Source organism: Tauraco erythrolophus, chromosome 14, assembly GCF_009769465.1.
Source record: "Tauraco erythrolophus isolate bTauEry1 chromosome 14, bTauEry1.pri, whole genome shotgun sequence".
NCBI classification, from domain to species: Eukaryota; Metazoa; Chordata; class Aves; order Musophagiformes; family Musophagidae; genus Tauraco; species Tauraco erythrolophus.
In genome coordinates, this window is record NC_141478.1 from 19893105 (window position 1) to 19911939 (window position 18835).

Below are 18835 nucleotides of genomic sequence, written 5' to 3' on the forward strand. Positions count from 1 at the left end.
TGTAAGTATGGAGGGGATGTTTTATCAGACCATTTTGTAAATAAACTATGAGAAATCTGAAACTGATTGTGCTGAAGATTATTATGTAAGAAGATTTTTCTGCAGTTGTTTCCACTCAGTTTTTGCACCTGTAAATCTGTGTACTGCTGTTTGTTGGTTTAAGGGTAGCACATGGTATGGAATGTTAAAGGTCAAACAGAAATATATATTTTTTTTTTTGCATCCAGAGCTTAAAACAGACTCAGTTTTGAATTTCTTGCTTGTTTGGATATGGGCTGGACAAAAAGCAGTCCACGTGAGGCCGTGGTATCCTGTATCACAGATCATGACTTTCTTACCTGTATTATTGGATTGCATTTCATCTGGATCCAGATCTAAAACTGCTTACACTATGAAATAGTGTGTGCTTAGAAGTATGGGGAACATCTCTGCATTTAGGAAGTGCTCACAACCACTTCGTTCGTGCAGGTGAAGTGCAGCACCCCAGCTTTTCGGCAAGCTGCAGTGTCTGTCCATTGAAACTTGTCATATCTACTTCAAGGGATGCAGTTTGTTGTTTATGACATCAGTTTTTACCGTACTGTCTGTGATATCATTAGACAAAGTACCTCCTCTTAGTATTTTAACCTTTAAAAGTCTTTAAAAACGTGTATTAGGACTGTTTAAATTCCTCTGCTTTAAATACAACCTGTGTCTAATAAGTGATACTTAACTTGTCACATGTTAAATAGCTGAGGTAGCCACACTGCCTTGTAATGCTTTCTAACGTGCTGTCAGTTTACAGCTCTTCCAAATGAGCATCAGATTCCTCTGCTGAAGATCCCCGAATATCGAACAAAACTGGCTGTCGCGCCACTGCAACTTCTGTAAACCCAGTTGTCAGCACACTGATGGTAAAACCCCTGCTCATATTTAATATTAACGAGATGATACACACTTCTGCAAAAGTGCTTGATTTACCACTTAGGAGCTATCAGCGCTATCAGTTAACCAGTGCAAGTGAGTCTTCAGCTTCCGGACACTATTTCTGTGCTCCTGTGTCTTCAAAAGCTTCATAATACCGCTTACGGTTTATGCAGAGATTTATTTTTGAGAACAAAACTGCAATAATTTGCCTATAAATTGTCAAGATTTTGCTTTTAAGATTGCTTGCTCTTGATAAAGTCTTAGAAACTTTTAAGAGAACTATTATTAGCTTTACTACATGTGCTTTCAATTTATAACCAGACACTACGCTAGTCGACTTGCAAGCTAACAGAAGCACTGTTCAAATCTTTAAATAATGTTTCTGATATTCCTTTAAAAAAAACTCATAAAAAAACCCTGACACAATTATATCATTACAATGTTATTTTTTGACAGTTCAAATGCAAAATTAATTTGACTTCAGTGACATAGCTTTGACACACCTTTTTTAGTTTATTGAACAAAGTTCCCTGAAGTTTGAAATTGTGTATAATCTGGTTTTATATTCACTAGTTTTGCTTACAGTTTTCTTTTAGTCAAGATAAAATCCATTCCGGTGACTCCTACCATGGATAGGGGTGATAAATCAATTCATTTTTGAATACTACATTCAACTGAATGCTGGATGAGTTTGATCTGTGGTACGCTTTTGCTCATTTTATCCAGTTTTTGAGCAGCTCTTTTCCTGTACAACAGTGTCTAATACTATTTTTTCCCATCTGAAAGATATGCTCTTGATTTAGTTCAAGAGAGTGCATGTTTGTTATTGGGGAGCAAATAGGAATTTAGTGCTGGCACATGGTGCCTTCTGCAGACGACTAATGAAAACACAACTCCATGCCTATTTAAAACTCGTGTAACTGCTGATGCTTGAATGGAACACAGCCTCCCACCCTCTCCAGTGCAGTAACACACTCAGCTTCAGGAGACAGTGATCCAAGCCATGTCAAGGGAAACCAGTACTGTGAAGTTAAGTGCAATTTCAAGGGATGTGACTTCTCTGCCAGTTGTCACCAATAAAGCCAGTCACCTCTTTAAGAGACAGGATGGGTTTCATTACCAGAGTGACTATTTTAATTCTGCTGCACTCGTATGTCTTAAAATCAATGAAAGTCAGCTTCTGAGCTGTGCTTTGGCACAGTTGCTGTTCAGCTTTAGGCTCCTGCTGCTGTGGCTGCAGTGGGTCCAGCCCTAAATATGCTGAGGTCCATAGCATCTTTGAGTTGTGCTGACTGGCTCTGCCCAAAGATCTGTACTGCCTGAAGCATAGCGGGTGCTGCGAGGAGCAGCCCTGCGCCCGTGCCCGTCCCCTGCTCGCACGTGGTAGTGAACTGCTGGTGAAGGTACCACTTGCCTGGTTATCCTGGGAGTGTGCCTGTCCCGTCTCCCTCTGCGGCAGCGGGCGGTGTAAAGTCCAGTCCAACAGCCCAGCGGCAAAGGGAAGGCATTTAACTTTGAACACACTGCTAGGAGCCTGCGAGCTTCAGACGGGCAAGAGTGGCACCTGCTTTCTGGCAGTGGCAGGATGCGGCACAGTCAGAGGACTGCTGTGATCACACACAAAACCATTGTTCGATCAGCCCTCTTTCTAGTAGCTTAAAGCGTAGGAGGAAATGTACCTTTTTGAAGAAGTGACTCTGTGTTAGATGTATTTAACCTCGAATTCTCCCTCCATTTTGATCTGGGGGAAGAACCTATTCCAATTTTTCTAAATGTTTTCTCTCCTTGTGCCCCTCTTCCTCCCTCCCCCTCCCAAACTACAAAGCTTTGGGGTTGTGTTGATGTTTATACATTTTACACCTAAGTATAAGGACATGAATCTATGTATATTAATCATATTTAACTGCAAATCAATGTCTGCTGTTTAAAGCCAACAGAACAGTGTAAGTTTTAAGTTCAGTTAGTATTGTATAGATAGATCTTAAGTTCAATTGATGACAATTGTGCATAAAATGTTATCGATGCTGTAAATTATTTTTAATAAAGAAAATTGTATCACAGTTCTTACGTTACCCTCTATTTTGAATCGCTAGTATGGAATACACTTAGAATGGTACTGTAAGTACGTGTGTAAGGGTGGGGTGAATAAGGAAAAGGGTATAATCCTGCATGTTTTGTTTTCTCGTTAGGGGTGTCTCGTATGTGGGCTTGCAAAGCGTGTTCACTTGGTGTAGAAAGAGGTTTTCTGTGCTAGCTGAGCTCCAGATGCTAGTCTGGATATTATAACTATATAAAATGCTTTTTGAATAACCTTTTTTTTTTTTCCAGGAAAATGTCTAGTTTAGAATCTAGATCAAATCCTGTATTAAAGCAAGCTGTTGACCAAGGTTACCCTTAGGGCACGTGGACCTGACAGCTGTGACAAGATCTTCAGAAGTGACTTGGGGTGTCTGACACTGACTCACCTCTGAGGACTCACTTCCAGAAGACGCATTAGACTTGCATCCAACGCAGAGATGCTAAATTATTCAGGTCTTGTCTTTCTTGCAGGTAACGATAAGAGAGGCTGAAGTACAACCGCAGTCCTGTGCGTTGCCTCGCGGCTGCGGTGGGCTTCCCACCAGAACACTGGGCAGGCAGGAGAAGCACAGAGTCTGCAGATCTTAAGCCTTGGCTCTATTGTCTGGAAACTACGGCAAGAGTCACGAGGTACAGATCTGCAAAAGGCATTGTAATTGTGTTTACAGAGAGAATGAGTATATCTGATTTTTCTGTAACCTGCTCTATATCTTAGTCGCACGCATAGCAAGAATGCTTTCCTGCTACATCAGTGTTGTTCCAGTGAGCTAAACCTTCAGTCAGCCTCAGAAAGCGGGAGAGGGAACCCAAAATATTTTCGAGAGCTCTTTTATCCTTGAAAAAACTTGCTTCTGTGATTTCTGCAGGGGTGGAGGGTGAAGTAGGTAAAAATATTTATTAACTGGTTAATAACTTTGTTCAGTAACATCTGTTTTGAAATGGGAGGAAAAATATCCAAGGAACTTCTATTTGTTTCTTGGAGAAAAGGTTTTGTAAATCCCTTATTGGATTAATTTTTTTCAGTTTAATTTCCTTAATCTTACAGATAACACTGAAATATTGGGACAAAAGATTCTTAGTAACCGGTTTATTTAAAACCGATATTTAGTATTTATTTATTTTTTAAACTTTAATAAGCCTTTCCTATATCCGTTTTTCGTCAGGTTCTTAATTCCATTATAGCAGGACCTCAAATATTGCAGAAGATTTTTTTTTTTCCCATTAGGAATTTCAGAAGATATTTATATACTGGTCTTGAAAGTTAGTATGCGTAGAGAACTAAGGTTTGTAACTATTTTAATTAAGTGTAAAGTTCTCTGGGACTGGATGAGTGTTTCCAGTCTGAACTCTGATCCAGTCCAAAGGACATCCTGAGGAAGGCGCCTCACGTTTGTTACGGGTCCGTGATCTTGGATCAGAACGGGTGAGTTTGCTCGTGCGCGCTGATAGAAGCGTTGGAACAAACAATCGAACGTCGGTCCCCGCTGGCAGCGGCGGCAGCACTTCTGGGGAAGCGTTTCCCCTTCTGGCACGAAGCTGCAGCGTTCCTGCCTCTCGTGCTGCTCCAAACACAGATATCGCAGCGGCGCGCCCCGGGTGCGCGCCCGCGCAGCTCCGCCCTCGCTCCGCCCGTTCCCGCAGGCCCGCGCCCCGTTCCCGCAGCCGCGGGGCCCCGTTCCCGCCGTCCCGGGCCGGCCGCCGGCCACCGCTGAGGCGCCGCCTGCGGCCCCGCTGCCCGCGGAACGGGAGGGCCGGGCCGGGCCCGGGAGGCTCCTGCGGGGGGCCGCGGGCGGGTCCGGTGAGGCGTTTCGGGCGAGAAAGGCGCTGGCGGCGACGGGCCCCGGGGCCGCCCGGGCGGGCCGAGGGTCGGTGGGTGGTGCCGAGGGGGCCCGAGCCCGGCGCTTCCAGCAGGCGCGGAGCGAGCGGCCGTGGGTTTGTTCCCCATTTCTCCTCGCAGGGTTCTGAAGGCCGCGACCAGCAGAAAAATCGTGTCTGCTCTGACGATCTGCTAAAACGTTTGTCTTTTGCAGATGAGAATTCGGAACTTCCTGGACAGGGATTCAGCAACTCTGTTCCTTAGGGAATAATTCCTGGTTAGCAACGTAGCAGGTTAGGCTGCTGTTGGAAATTAGCAAATAAAATACTCCTAACGAGTGAGCTTTCCATGTGTGTTTGTTCTAAACGGATTAAGTGCATCTCTCTAGAAGTCTTGGGGGGGGCTGCAAGGTAAGTAGTTGTCAAGAAACTATGATGTAAGAAGCCTGGCCCGGCTCAGTGAGTTTGCTTTCCATGTTTAATAAACGTAGGAAACTCCTCTCCAGTATCTGAGCGCACTTTGTTGCAGTAATTACTGCTTCTGATGTCTGAATACAGGTAAGATCATCCAGCTTCTCTTTTTCTTTTACAGACATGATGTCTTCTAGAAGCAACTGCCAACCCCAGACACTCACCAAACCAGCACTTGGCGAAAAAGAAGCGATGGAATTGGTTGAGAGGGTATTTGGATTAGAGGTGTCCTGGATCGGGCCGCTCCCCAGCTATGACGATCAGAATTTCCACGTGCGTGTCTCAAGAAACAGCGGTGCGGCTGAAGGTGCCGATGAGTATGTCCTCAAAATCACCAATTCGGAAGACAGCCAGGAGTCCGACCTCATTGAAGCACAGACCCGGGCCATGATGCTCCTCAACGCTGAAGGCTTTCCTTCACCGACTCCTTATCTTACAAGAGATGGTAACATCATGTCTCTGGAGTCAGGAGGTGAGCAGTTACGAGCACCTTTGCTGCCTTACTGTCACCCTTCGCTTGGCACTAGTTTGCTATGTGATATGCCATAAGTATACTAAAGTAAAATTCTAGGCTTATTTTTAAATATTAGGGATATGTAGCAGGTGACCTGTGTGTCCAGCTGTAACAGTCCAAACTTAAAATACCAGAAGCAAAGCAAGTCGGAGAGAGTAACAATTAACTATGAAAATACTTAGGAAACAACTTCACTGTAATGAGTTTGATAAAACATTGATCTGACCTGTCTGTGCATAAGAAAAGGGAAAAAATATCCTCATGGACTAAACGATGTTACAACTTATTTGCCTAAAGAATGGTGTAAAATACAGTTCTAGCCCACCTATGGTGCCAGAATACACTGCTTTAATAATGCTTGGAAGAAAAAATGTGTTGGTGTTTTGATTCTGTTTTCACTGTAACTTCCATGCAAAAGCTGGGATTCCTGAGACCTCCTGTTCTGCTGCCAAGCTGTGTAAGTGGGTGTCTGCGGGCACCGGAGGAAATCTGCTGTATGCAGAGTCAATTCCAAGCCTCAGGACTAGAAGTCCGGCGTAGACTGCAAGCGCGTCAGGGTTTGCACGTCACCGTACAACATTCTGGTGAATGAAATCTGTTTTAGCAGCTACATCTGAGTTCTACACTGGGATAAACCTTTTTTGCCTCTTTCATTGACTAATACTCGATAGTGCACATTGAAGTGACTGACTGCATCCATCTCTGCTTGTTAGACACTGGACCTGGGAACAAAAAGTACATGGTCAGGCTGCTGACTTACCTGCCAGGTACGCCTGTGGCGAAAATTGCTACCAATGCTCAGATTCTCTATGAGATCGGTAAGCTAGCTGCCAGTTTGGATAAAGCGCTCGCAGAGGTGAGTTGTTGTTGCTCCAGCCTCACAAACTTCTTCCTCAGTTAATTCCTCCTCTGTATTTCTTCTTGTATCTGCATCTGTCTGCTTTCCTGATCTGCAAAATTCAGGTTGGTGAATGCAGATGTCAGTTTAACTCATCTTTCAGGTGCCACCTTCCAAGCCGACTGTTACTAAAGTGTTTCCCCAAGTAATGTGACCAGTTGGTGCTTATGACATGGTGTCGGTGACCCTTTTGCAATGCATTTTCGGACCATGAACAGGGAGATTAGGGTTTCTTTCTGCTTACGCAAAACTTACCTGTTCGGTGTTTCAACCTGGTAAATAAGGAGAGTGAACCCTTAGAAGCATGTAAAGCTTGTTTTAAAGCATTTTTATATAGTGCACATCAGGCATAGCTGGCCAGTCTATTATTTTAAATTTGTTTTGACTTGCTTGCTGTCTCCTGGTCGTTAGAACTGTGACCATTTAACAATGGTAGCAGTTGGTTCCTCTCCCAATGCCAGCTGTGCCCATGAGCAGAGATTTGTGACACTTCCCGTTTGCATCGCTCCCAGTCAAATGATCTTAACGTACAGTAAGTTCTTACTTTACTCTGTAATTATACAGGATAAAAAAGCTGATAAATCAGCCAGTAATGAAGTCAGATACATAAAAGAACTCTTGAATTATTTTGCCTTTCATTAACCTTTCCTTCTCGTGTTCTGGCTCCCGGCTTCAGACAGTTACGAAATGTGAACTGCCAGCCTCGCTAACCACATTCTTAAATTACAAGGGCGTTTTTCAATTGGGGAAGGGAATTTACTGTTGCCCTCTAACGCTCTGCTCATGCTCTTATAATGCGATTAAACCAATTTACATAGACCAGCTAGTCTCAAAATATGCCTGTGACTTGTCCTGCAAAGGAGGAGATAGTTGATAAGAAAGCAAATTTTGATGGAAAAGGCTCTTTATGCCCCTAACATAGAGATTAGCATCTACCAAGGTTTGTTATTTAAAAGAAAGAAAATTACAATCATTACTGTTGAAACTTGAAGATGATATTGACACTAAAATTTCGTACTGAAGGTACTGAGTGTTTGCATGACAGATCAGAAAGTACAGCCTGTGTTTTCTACCCAGTTAATTTATTTTGTCGACTTGATAGCAAAGCAATGTGCCATGCTGTTTTGTGCACGAAACAGTATTCCACCACTTTCTCTGTTGGTGTTTCCTTTTGCTTGGATGTGCCTCGCATCCTCTAAATGCAAGTAAGTTATGTTTATGGCTGTAAAGCGACTGTTTATGGCTTTACAGTAACAAGGGCTCATGAGAATGTTGAGTTTTCTGACTTTTTATCACCTTTTACATGTCTGGTAACCCTTGTAAAGAGGAAGCCGGCTACTCTAGCAGGAAGGTTTTTTTATTTGCTCTGTGCTCTGATGGAATCTGGACCACAAGCCACTTTAATAAGCATTAGAGGATTCAAGGACAAGTGTGGTATGCAGTGAGGAAGATGCTTTTTCCTTCCAGAATATCACTTTCCCACCCACCTTTTGAATTTACTAGTGAGAGAGATTAAGGACCTTTGTTTGTTTAAAATACTTAGGCTACCTGGATGTACAGAGGCACATTTTCCTCAGAATACAGCTCTGTCTGGTATCTCCATAAAGTACTTCTGTCCTCAGGATTTTTCATGTACCCGCTGATCCGAAGGCTCATCCCCAAAAGCTGCCACCTTTAAGTGCACACAGAGTGTGCCTGTTCCCAGGAGCCCGGCAGGTTTTGTGTCTCTGCTGCTCATGCTGCTTTCCTGGGGTCAGCTGTGCAGTCCAGCCTGCCGGTGCGGGGCTCCGGCCTTGGCAAGGCCTCAAAGCTGCTACCTAAGGGCACGTTGCAGAAAGTCAGTATCAGTTTTAAATTATTTAAGTGATGTTAAGTGACGTAAGATAATCTTGGTACCTAAAGAATGGGGGAACAAAAACGTTTGGCTTGTATGTAGATACCAAGATGCTTGCCTTAGTCATTCTTCAGGTTGCTCTTTTACTTGATACAAAGTAACAGTCGAAGTCGTGGTGCTTTTCCCTGAGTCTAATTAAGAACCTCTTAACAAGGGCTTTCAATCAAGCCCTTTAATCATAAAACCAGAATTTTTACTTATGGCCTATTTTATCTTGTGCTTTTTCCAAAGAAATTCCATCATCCATCAGTAAAAAGTCTGCATCGGGGTCAGTTCATTTGGAACCTGGCAAACGTTCCTCTTCTACATCAGTACATTTATGCCTTGGGCCAGAACAAATACCGTGAAGTTGTGGAACAAGTTATTGAGCAGTTTAAAGGGAAAATAATACCCAAGCTAAGCAGTTTTCGAGCCTGTGAGTATTTTATTCTCATTGTAATTATGTTGAACTGAGACACTGAAATTTCTTCCAGGAGACCAGAAAAAAAAAAAAGTCTCCTTTATCCCTCGCTAGGCATGTGCAGATACTGTGCTGAATGAACGCAGTGCGGAATAAGCCAGGAGGAGTGTGCTGTCCAGAGTCAGGTTCAGCTCTTGATGTTTCTGATGAGGTTGCTTCCAGTTAAGGTGGTGATTTTCACGCTGTTGTATCAGCTTAGTAAGAATATATGGAGCACACTACTGCCTTTCATAAAGGGCCAAATAACTACGTAATCTTGTTTCTCCAGTTCACCTCACATGGGTGTTGATGATAATTTGACAGTTTGATAATTTGAAAACTGCTATTCTGTGTTTGGAAAACATGTAGCATCTCACAGGTAGTACCACACTAGACAAAGATGTCGTAACGCTCCCTTTATCGACTGCTCTCTGGTCATCTGTTAGTGGAATGGAGGTTCCTAGGGAGCAGTAAGGCCGGGAAAGGCGACACTCGATGCGGAGGGAGACTAGTATGGTTTTGTAGTTGAGGGTTAGTTTGAGCCTCCATGCATCTTTTCAAAGCTGTTTCACTGAGAAATGGAAAAAAGAGAGTTAAGATTCTGCTGTTTCATAACTGTTAAACACTGTTTCTGTTTTTCCTGTGTTTAGGTATCAATCATGGAGATCTTAATGACCACAACATTCTAGTAGACTCCAGTTCTGCTTCCCTGGAGAATCCTCAGTACAGAGTGTCTGGCATCCTGGATTTCAGTGACATGAGTTATGGGTACTACGTATTTGAAGTGGCGATAGCGATCATGTACATGATGGTTGAGAGCCCAGATCCCCTGGGTGTTGGGGGGCATGTTCTGGCGGGGTTCGAAAGCATCCTGCCGCTCACGGAGGAGGAGAGGAGTGCCCTTTTTCTGCTGGTGAGCGGGAGGTTTTCTCAGTCCCTTGTCATCGCAGCCCACACCGCTCTGCTGTACCCAGAGAATAAGGAATACCTCACGATCACAGCCAGAACCGGATGGAAGCACCTCATGAAGCTGTTTGAGGTGGGCCAAGAAGCCGTCGAGAAGACATGGTTCGAGACTGCCCGAGCGTACGCGAACCGCGCACCGGCCGCGCAGATCGGTGGCTGCTGAGCTTCTCCGCGGCAATAAAGGCGGCGCTGCCGGCGCTGGAGCGCGTCCCCCGCGGTGTGTGCCGGGCCGGGCCGGGCCGCGGGCGGGGGGGCTCGGCCGGACCCTGCGCCGTGGGAGCGGCCGCGCCCACAGCCGGGACGGCGGCGGGAGCGCGGGCGCGCGCGCCAGCCCCGCCCGGCGGCGGTGGGAGGGCGGGGCCCGCCAGGCTCCGCCCCAGGCGGCACCGCGCAGGCGCGGCGGCCATTTCCGCCGCAGCGGTGAAGGTTCGGGCGCGGCGGTAGCGCCCGGTGTTTGCTCGTCGGACGGGAGTCGCTCGCGCTCCGCGGCCACACGGCCATCTCCGGCTTGCTGTGAGTGAGGGCGGGCGGGCCGGGGAGAGCGGGCCGTGCCGTGGCAGGCGGCGAGGCCGTCGCCTCCCGCCGCGGTGAGGATGACTCCGCACTGCGGCCGTGGCGGGGCGGCGCTGGGCCCTGCCCGGGGCCGGGGTCCGGGTGGGCGGCGGCGCGGGGCGCGCGGTGCCGGTTAACTCGCGTTGTGGTGTCTTGCAGGCCCGCGTCCCTTCTGCCCGCAGCGCGTCCCCGGCACCATGGTGAGTGGCGGCTGCGGCCGGGCCCGTCTTCCCCGGGGCTTTGCTGAGCCGCGGGCCGCGCCGAGTCAGGGCCCGGCCCGCCGGCGGCGCGGGCGGGTCGGCGGCGGCGGTCGCGCTGCAGAGGGCAGCCCCTGCGGGCCGGGGTGCGGGCACGGCCCGCCTGTGCACCGCTCGCGGCCCCGCGTTCGTGCCGCGGGGGCCGAAGTGGGGTCATGAAGCGACCGGTTGTTCTGTGTGCGGCGCAGAGCACCGCTGCTGTTAGAACGTGGCTTTCTGACGAGAGAACGGTGATATTTAACGAGCTGTTGCTTTTTACAGTCTCGAAGATATGACTCCAGAACTACCATATTTTCTCCAGAAGGTATTTTTAACCCCGCACTCTCAAGTAAACTCTGTGCTATTCAACTTCTCAAAGCTAAATAACAAACTGTTTGTACAAAGGTTGTTTGTTTGTAGCCTGTTTCTGTCCCTATATGATCTGTGGAAATCATATCCACCAGCTAGAAGTAGCGCCCAGTTCTGCAAGGGCACCAGGGGTCCACAGTGGAGACTTCCAAATTTGTTCTGATTCAAGCAACAATGAGACCATGCCCCATTAGTAATACTGCCTGTCACGTTTTTGAAATAACTGGAGCAAATCTTCACCATCCCTCTTTTGTTTAAGCATGGGTGGGTTTTGTTACTGTTCCTCCTCTGCCCCCGTGAACGCGCAGCATTGCGCTGGTGCAGTCGCACCGCTTGTTATTCTTACACGTGCTGAAACAAGTACATACAAACCATGTTTTCCAGTTTATTGGATGAGATGGACTCTAGTATCACGTTTTCTTTGGTTATTGAAAATCCATTTTGGCTCATTCTACTGCAGCAGAGGGTTCCGTAGTTTTTGTTGGGGTTTTTTTGTAGTAAAATAAAAGTTTTTTTCCACATTGGTGATGCCCTGTATTACCTTAACAGATTTGTAGGTTTCCCTTCTCTGACTCCTTCCTCCTTTTCAATCAATTTGCTGTAGACTGCAGAACTAAGGCTAGGTTGTACAATGAGTATCTGTCAGATTCTTGCAAATTTAAATCGCCTTTTGTGCTTGGTCTTCAGTGTTACTTTTTTTGATGTTACTAACTTAAGTCATTTCCTAGGTCGCTTGTACCAGGTTGAGTATGCAATGGAAGCAATTGGACACGCAGGTACTTGCTTGGGAATTCTAGCAAACGACGGTGTTTTGCTAGCAGCAGAGAGACGCAACATTCACAAGCTTCTTGATGAAGTGTTTTTCTCAGAGAAAATATACAAACTTAACGAGTAAGTTGAAATGATGGTCGGATGTCCAGTGACGTTATCAGTAACAAAGTATTGCTGTTAGTCAGGCATTTTAGCACTGAACCTGATTTGATTTGAAGTGTTAGTATTCATTTTGTTTAGTGTTTTAGACAGGTATGACTATTTTATCATGGTTCGCTTCAGCAGTTCTCCTTCTAAAGTGGAAGTGTCACTTCTTTTTTAATATCTGAGAGCTTTTTCTAGGTGAAATAGCCTGGTTTTTGGTATTTCCCCATACAAGGTAGCGTTATTAGGAAAATTGGGAATTCTCAGTTTTACAAAATACCACTTGGGGGTCAGAATAAAGAGTGCACACAACAATCCCCATGCTATTGCAGCTCAGCATCCTCTCCGAAGTCTTTGTTTTCTTTTGCGATTTAAAAAGAACTAGATAATTAGGTAAAACATGCCTTAAGTTTCTTTGCCACAGTTGTAGCAGAGGTGATATATCTCCCTATTATGATTTCCTTTTTGGCTCTCTGGAAGTTGAATTTGTGATGTCGAAGTAAAGTGTTATGGATTATGTCCTCTTGCCTATAAGGGAGGCAGAGCTTCATCCTTGCCAGAAGGTGCACATGAAACACAAATAGCTTTCTTTCTGTTAGCCTCCTGTTCTGAGTTGATCTTGAAAGCAGCTAGAACCATAGGAAGTACTGGATTTTCAAGGAGGCTGCGTAACAGAGTGCTGGAGTAGTCTCCTAGGCCAGCTCTTCCACCTTCTGAAAAATTCTTCGATTCACCTGGAAAAAATAACCTGGATTATTTCTTTTTAGTTCTTTATGTGTAGTGAAAGCTTTGTAGCAACATCAGATTGGGCACAAGAGATCTTAAATTAGGAGCTAACAAAACAATTAAGGATGCGGAGGGATTATTTTTCTTAAGGTCAAATCAAGATCACTACGTTTCAGTTACACAAATGAAATGCGTCAGCCAGCAACTTCCACGGAAGGCCTGTCACATCCGTATGGCTCCGTCAGCATTCCCGTGTGCTGTGTTAGGTGGCCTCCTGATGGGCACCTGTATGTAGCTAGTGGTTCTTGTGAAGACGCTCGGGACTTAATCATCTTTGGCATGATCGTCTTGCCAGAACTATGTGTGTAACTAACATACTGACCCGCTTACTTTTTGCTGCCCACCTCTGCTCTTACGAAATGGTTACGTAATATTTTTTGTGTGCCCTAAAGGTGGGAGCTGATGAACCTCTTTTATAGGGCAGCTACGTAGTTCTGATCAGAAGAGCTCAACAGCAGGTGTTCTGCTGGGACCGCTGTACGCAGATGTGGCTGTTTGTTGGCGACTGATAGGAGCTCGGTTAATTTGTGTGCTTATCTTGCAGGGATATGGCTTGCAGTGTTGCAGGAATAACTTCAGATGCCAATGTTCTAACAAACGAACTGAGACTGATTGCGCAGAGGTAGGTCTGCTGATGGTTAATGTGGTTTCGCTTGCCCGCGCTGTCGGATTCAGAAGTTCTGTTTGCGTGCTAAATCAAAATGAACATGTGTTCAGTAGAGCACAAGTAGATTGTTTGAAATAAAACAGCTAGACCACAGAGGCTCTAACTTAGCAGCTTGTTTCTTGTTAGATGTGGTACGGGATGCTGCTAGCAAAACGAGTTTTGAAAACTTCTCTTTCATACTAGGTATTTGTTACAATATCAAGAGCCTATTCCCTGTGAACAACTGGTGACAGCACTATGTGACATCAAGCAGGCGTATACGCAGTTCGGAGGTAACACAGTGCGATGAACCGTTGTGCTTTCAAATGTCTAAAGAATGATTCTGTGACGTAATTGGAAGCGTCTGTCTCTGGACAGTTGTACCAAATTCTTCTGTAATGAGTTATACCAGGAAAAAACACTAGCCAAATTTAAAAGGGGAATGGGCAGTCATGGTTACTGTTCCGCTACTGAAGGTGCTGCTTTTTTAGTGATTGAGAATTTGATGGCTGAGATTCCGGCCCTTTGCATAGGATGCTTTGAATGCTCTTGGATTTAGTGAATGCCCTCCAAAGACCAGCAGAGAATTGTTTGGTATGTAACCTTTCAACGTTTTGGGCCCATCCAGCATAATGGCACGAGTCACAAATAAGACTATACGTAGGAGTATCAATGTTGTAGCACTTTAAAGAACTACTATTTCTGTGGATCAAGGAATGCGTTAGAAAATGATGATGTAAGTAGTGTTCCTCAGTACGTGAGGTCATGATTCTGGTATTTTGCATACATGAAAGAATGACCTTTTTATGTACCTGGCTTTTGACACTGTTAAATTATATGCTTTAACAGCTAAGCTACGTACTTTAAATACTAAGTTTTGATTTTAAAGGCCTGAGATATGTCGAGACAGAAATGAGCTGCTCTTAGGGTTAAATTAAGTAAACCTCTGCTACCCGCCCCCCAAGACTTAGAAAGAAGTGCTGGTGTGCTTATCTCAAGCAACAGAAGTGCAGAACAGTCTGTTAAATCCTAGTTCACAGGAATGGATTTGAAAAAATGAAATCAAAGAAAATAAGTGTCACTCATGACGAATCTTGTTACTAAATTTAGACTGCTAATAGCCTTCTTTTCAACAGGAAAACGTCCTTTTGGTGTTTCTTTGCTGTATATTGGCTGGGATAAGCATTACGGATTTCAGCTGTATCAAAGTGATCCTAGTGGAAATTATGGAGGGTGGAAAGCTACATGCATTGGGAACAATAGTGCTGTAAGTTCTGGGTTTTTTTCCTCTTAAAAAGTCAACAAAAAAAAAGTGTAAATTGCACTGTACTAATTAAACTGAGTTGTTGATTACTAGTGCAGAGTAGAAACAGCTAACTGTAGAAACACTGCCGTTACTCATGCATTGATACTGTCTGGCAAAAAGCACCTGTTTGGTTGGTTGCCCAAAGATATAATTTTAATTTCTGTGAAATTTATAGGCGGCTGTGTCAATGCTAAAGCAAGACTACAAAGAAGGAGAAATGACCTTGAAGACGGCGCTTGCATTAGCCATCAAAGTTCTCAACAAAACCATGGATGTTAGCAAACTCTCTGCAGAGAAAGGTAAGCAGTTTGCTAACACGGGGTAACGCCCTTCACTTAAAAGAAGAAAAGGTGAACGTATGTCCACCAGATGTGCTTTATCAGATTTGCAGCTGTCGTGTGAAAAGTGTTTTTAGAAGATGCAGCAGCTCTCAGCCTTGACCTTTCTAAGAGGCATACAGATAGCTTAGTTGAGGTTGATGCACCGTGGTCAGCCGCAGGGGCTGGACCACAGTTCAGGGATCACGGGCTCCATTGGTACGGCAGCAGAACGGGCTCCGTGTCTGGTAGAGGAGTCACCGGAGAGGTGCGACCGCACGTGCTACGCCACTGCAGAAGAGGACTGCTGCCGCCTGCCCTGCCGGTCAGGCTTTTTTGTACAGGCAGGACAAGAGCCTTGTGCTTCATTGTGGGTTGTAACCAGGTACCCTTCTGATGATTGCTCTGTCTGAAGGACAAAATGTAACGCCAGCGTCTGTTCCGTATGTTTCAGTCGAAATTGCAACACTGACAAGAGAGAACGGAAAGACAGTCATAAGGGTTCTGAAGCAGAAGGAGGTGGAACAGTTGATAAAACAACATGAGGAGGAGGAAGCAAAAGCTGAACGTGAAAAGAAGGAAAAAGAACAAAAAGAGAAGGATAAATAGAATATGAGATCAAGTGTTGTGTAGATAATGTAGGACCTGCTTCAGTAAAAGATAATCTGGATTATTTTGTAGGAGCCTACAAATATGCCATGGAGGACCCAGAATTGCTTTTGGTGAACCAGGTCCTTAATCATTGTTCAGATAATTAGTTTACTGCTCCTTTTGTTGACCAATAATTGCTTTAATTCTTGAACGCTTTATTTCTTTCATCTTCTGTCTTTTATTATGGAATAAAATTTAAGAAGAATAGCGATGGGTGTCTTTATTTCCTCAGTAATGCCTGGATATGCACAATCTTGAGGGATTTAATCGCTTTGAACATTAAGCCAAGGTATATGCTAGTCGGTAAAGAGCAAATATGGTGTTAGAATTGTTAGAATTTTGTGTGTATGTGTGGATTTTCCTTTTAAAGTAGTGAAAAGGACTCCTAAGTTTGAAAAACCATTTCACAAATACAATTAAAGTGTGCTGGCATGCCAAAGTTTAATTTTGGCCTATTTCGTTCAATAACAGGCTACGTCAAACTGATGTTCTTGCAAGCAGTAGTGTTTTAAACATGCCCTGTAGCAAATGTGTTCAGTTCATCATAGCCTTTCATGAGTGCATGCGTTTTCTAAGAAATAATCATATAACACTAGCTATATTCACCCAAACTAGAAAGATGTTTTACAAAGGCCACGTGAAAATGTTAAGCTATATCATCAATACAACTACGTAAATAAAATCATGTATGATTTTAGGCCATGTTGGCTAGTCTACGTTTTATCCTGAAAGGGAATTGAGATGTCTTATATTCTTTAGTTTAGCGTTGCTGATACGTGCCCAGCGAATTTGGTTCCCATCTCGGACAGACAACAGTCTAGAAAACTAACCAGTTAACCACTTGAGAAATTATAATATTTGTGCATGAATTAAAAATTACAGTAATTTTTGTTCAGACTGTCCCTATACTGAATGCAAAATAATTCATATGGTTTTCAGATTAACTAAAATCTCTACTAGTTCTGAAAAAAAAATGATCTGGAGTTAATACAGGAGATGGAAACAAGTTACTGAAAATTACTTGGCACTTTTTCAGTTATCAAAAGCAAATTGAGAATCTCACTCAGGTGATGTGCTTAAATGAGAGGCCTTACCGGCTGAGTTTCAACCTGTGACACTGGTGATCCAGCCCCTTTGTGCCAGCTGGATTGTGTCTATCTTGTAGCTTTTTTTTTTTACCCGACAGAATATCTGGTGTCTACAGGATTTAATATGGCCATTTAAAGAAACAGAGTGAATCCATACAGTGTTTTATTATTTTTAATCTATCCCAGGCGTTTTTGACAGATAAAATGCACTTTGTCAACGTGGCCAGCAACTACCCTTGGTCTCAACAAAACCCATTTTGAGCTCATTGCTGTAAGGTTCACTGTTGCGGACAGCGGAAGGAATTTGACTTGAGGTGTGTGTGCTGCAGCTTGTGTGGAGGTGCTGCCCGGTGTGGGGTGGCGTGGGTTCTGTGCAGGCTGCAGGACCTGCTCGTTCATTTTTCGAGTCTCAGTGCAGGCCAATTGCTTGAGTCTTTTGTACTGAGCTTAGTACTTTGTTAGTATTCAAATTTTATAGCTAATAAAGTTTAGACTGAGTTTTATTTGCAACTTGTGCAATAGTAGATCTTCCAAATAGTAACGTAGGAATGATATTTTGTGTAAGAAGTCCCGAAGGACGGCAGACAACGTGCAATGGGTAAGATTTAATCTCCATTACAGAGGGTCGTATAAATACCTCAAGCTCCATTTTTATGTAGAAAATTCAGCGCTCAATCTTCTTCTTTCATGAAGAATGCAATATATCAGTGTATATATTCATACCATGAATGCAATATATCAGCGTCTTTTGCAGATTTCTAGATCGCTGATTATGGTTACTCGAGTACTTGGAATACGCCCTAGAAGCAGCAATGCCAAAATGGAGGGGTTTTTTTTCTAACTTCTCAGAGTTCACTTGAAACAAAACGTGCTAGACTCCAGCAATGCTTTCTGTCTTCTGGGAAACCACTGAAGCATCCGAGTCTCGGTTCATCAATGTATATAAATCACACAGGGCAATTTGTTTTCTCGTACTAGTAGAAGTAGTATTAGATAGCTTAGGATATAGATTTATTAAAGTATTTTTTCTTAAATGCTTCTGTTTCTAACAAAAAGGGGATAACAAATCTATTTGGATCTTTGTTTAAAGAATTACCAATAGCATTTCTTTGCCAAACACTGCATCATTTGCTGGTAGAGAACTTTCTAGGTGCTGTAGGAGTCAAAAGTCAGAACAATTTAAATAATTTTCTGAGCTGTACTCCATTGTGTATTGAAGCATTGTGGTAAGTTGTGTAGTTACACTACATTTTAAAAGATCTATTTATTTAAAGGCTTTGTTTACTCAATGTAAAAGCATTGTCAAGTACTTTTGGAGCATAATTGCCAATTTAATTTAAAACACACCATCTCTACTGAGTGCCATCAATCACTGATTGTGAGATGAGCCTCGATACTGCCTCGGAATAGGCCAGTAGCTCTAGCCGGCACTCCTATCCCACATGGACAGTAGGCTTCTGCTAAACTACATTTAATTTCTAATTCTTTTCTGCATCTGAGCCTAGGACAGTCAGCAGATGCTGGAGATGACTAGAATCTTCCTGGGGACATCTTTACGCTGATGCAAGTTCCTTACCTGTTTTTCCTAGAAATAGAGCAGTGTTTGACTGCATAGGCCTATTGTGTTGATTCTGGATTTGTGTGGTTTTTTTTAAAAAATAAAAAATAAAAAAAAATCACCACTATCTGTGCCTTTTCTGGGAGTGGTTTGGGGATAAGTCGTAAGAACAGAAAAATTATTTTGGCCATACATTTGAGTTGTCTTTGCTGATCAAAATGATCTTCCTGTTCTTTGTATGTTGGGGTTTTTTTTGGTGTATGTCATGTTTATGTAGAGTTTACAGTGTATTACATAAGTATTTAGCTATTGCTGTGGATTAAATGTTATTTTAACACCAGAACTTCATGTGGTGCTGTGGAAGGTGACAGATTTTTCAAATTAGGTAGAAGTATTTACTTGAAACTGTTTGCACAATATGATGTTAGT

At 43.8% G+C, this 18835-nt stretch overlaps 2 protein-coding genes across 5 annotated transcripts; both read left to right on the forward strand.

The window, feature by feature from the left end:
* Positions 1–25: 25 nt before the first annotated feature.
* On the forward strand, positions 26–10162 carry HYKK (hydroxylysine kinase). Of its 4 annotated transcripts, XM_086620667.1 has the most exons (8): positions 26–999; positions 3457–3615; positions 4149–4408; positions 5016–5094; positions 5393–5743; positions 6499–6641; positions 8809–8992; positions 9667–10162. In XM_086620667.1, exons 5-8 carry the CDS (start codon positions 5395–5397, stop codon positions 10143–10145), a joined length of 1155 nt encoding a protein of 384 aa, XP_086476793.1. In that variant the 5' UTR covers positions 26–999; positions 3457–3615; positions 4149–4408; positions 5016–5094; positions 5393–5394; the 3' UTR covers positions 10146–10162. The 4 variants fall into 4 exon arrangements, with proteins under 4 accessions (XP_086476793.1, XP_086476794.1, XP_086476795.1 ...); XM_086620668.1 differs by lacking the exon at positions 5016–5094; XM_086620669.1 differs by lacking the exons at positions 4149–4408; positions 5016–5094.
* Positions 10163–10427: 265 nt separating this feature from the next.
* Positions 10428–17889, forward strand: PSMA4 (proteasome 20S subunit alpha 4). Its single transcript, XM_086620671.1, has 9 exons — positions 10428–10495; positions 10694–10734; positions 11053–11095; positions 11868–12030; positions 13385–13462; positions 13691–13779; positions 14623–14753; positions 14968–15091; positions 15564–17889. Exons 2-9 carry the CDS (start codon positions 10732–10734, stop codon positions 15716–15718), a joined length of 786 nt encoding a protein of 261 aa, XP_086476797.1. The 5' UTR covers positions 10428–10495; positions 10694–10731; the 3' UTR covers positions 15719–17889.
* Positions 17890–18835: the final 946 nt, after the last annotated feature.

Bases quoted from the DNA above. Each gene is read 5' to 3' on its own strand.
- HYKK (XM_086620667.1), top strand. From the start codon at position 5,395: ATGATGTCTTCTAGAAGCAACTGCCAACCCCAGACACTCACCAAACCA. The intron at 5,744-6,498 runs GTGAGCAGTTAC...TCTGCTTGTTAG, and splicing joins CATGTCTCTGGAGTCAGGAG to ACACTGGACCTGGGAACAAA. The intron at 8,993-9,666 runs GTGAGTATTTTA...TCCTGTGTTTAG, and splicing joins GCTAAGCAGTTTTCGAGCCT to GTATCAATCATGGAGATCTT.
- PSMA4 (XM_086620671.1), top strand. The intron at 11,096-11,867 runs GTATTTTTAACC...GTCATTTCCTAG, and splicing joins TACCATATTTTCTCCAGAAG to GTCGCTTGTACCAGGTTGAG. The intron at 15,092-15,563 runs GTAAGCAGTTTG...CGTATGTTTCAG, and splicing joins CAAACTCTCTGCAGAGAAAG to TCGAAATTGCAACACTGACA.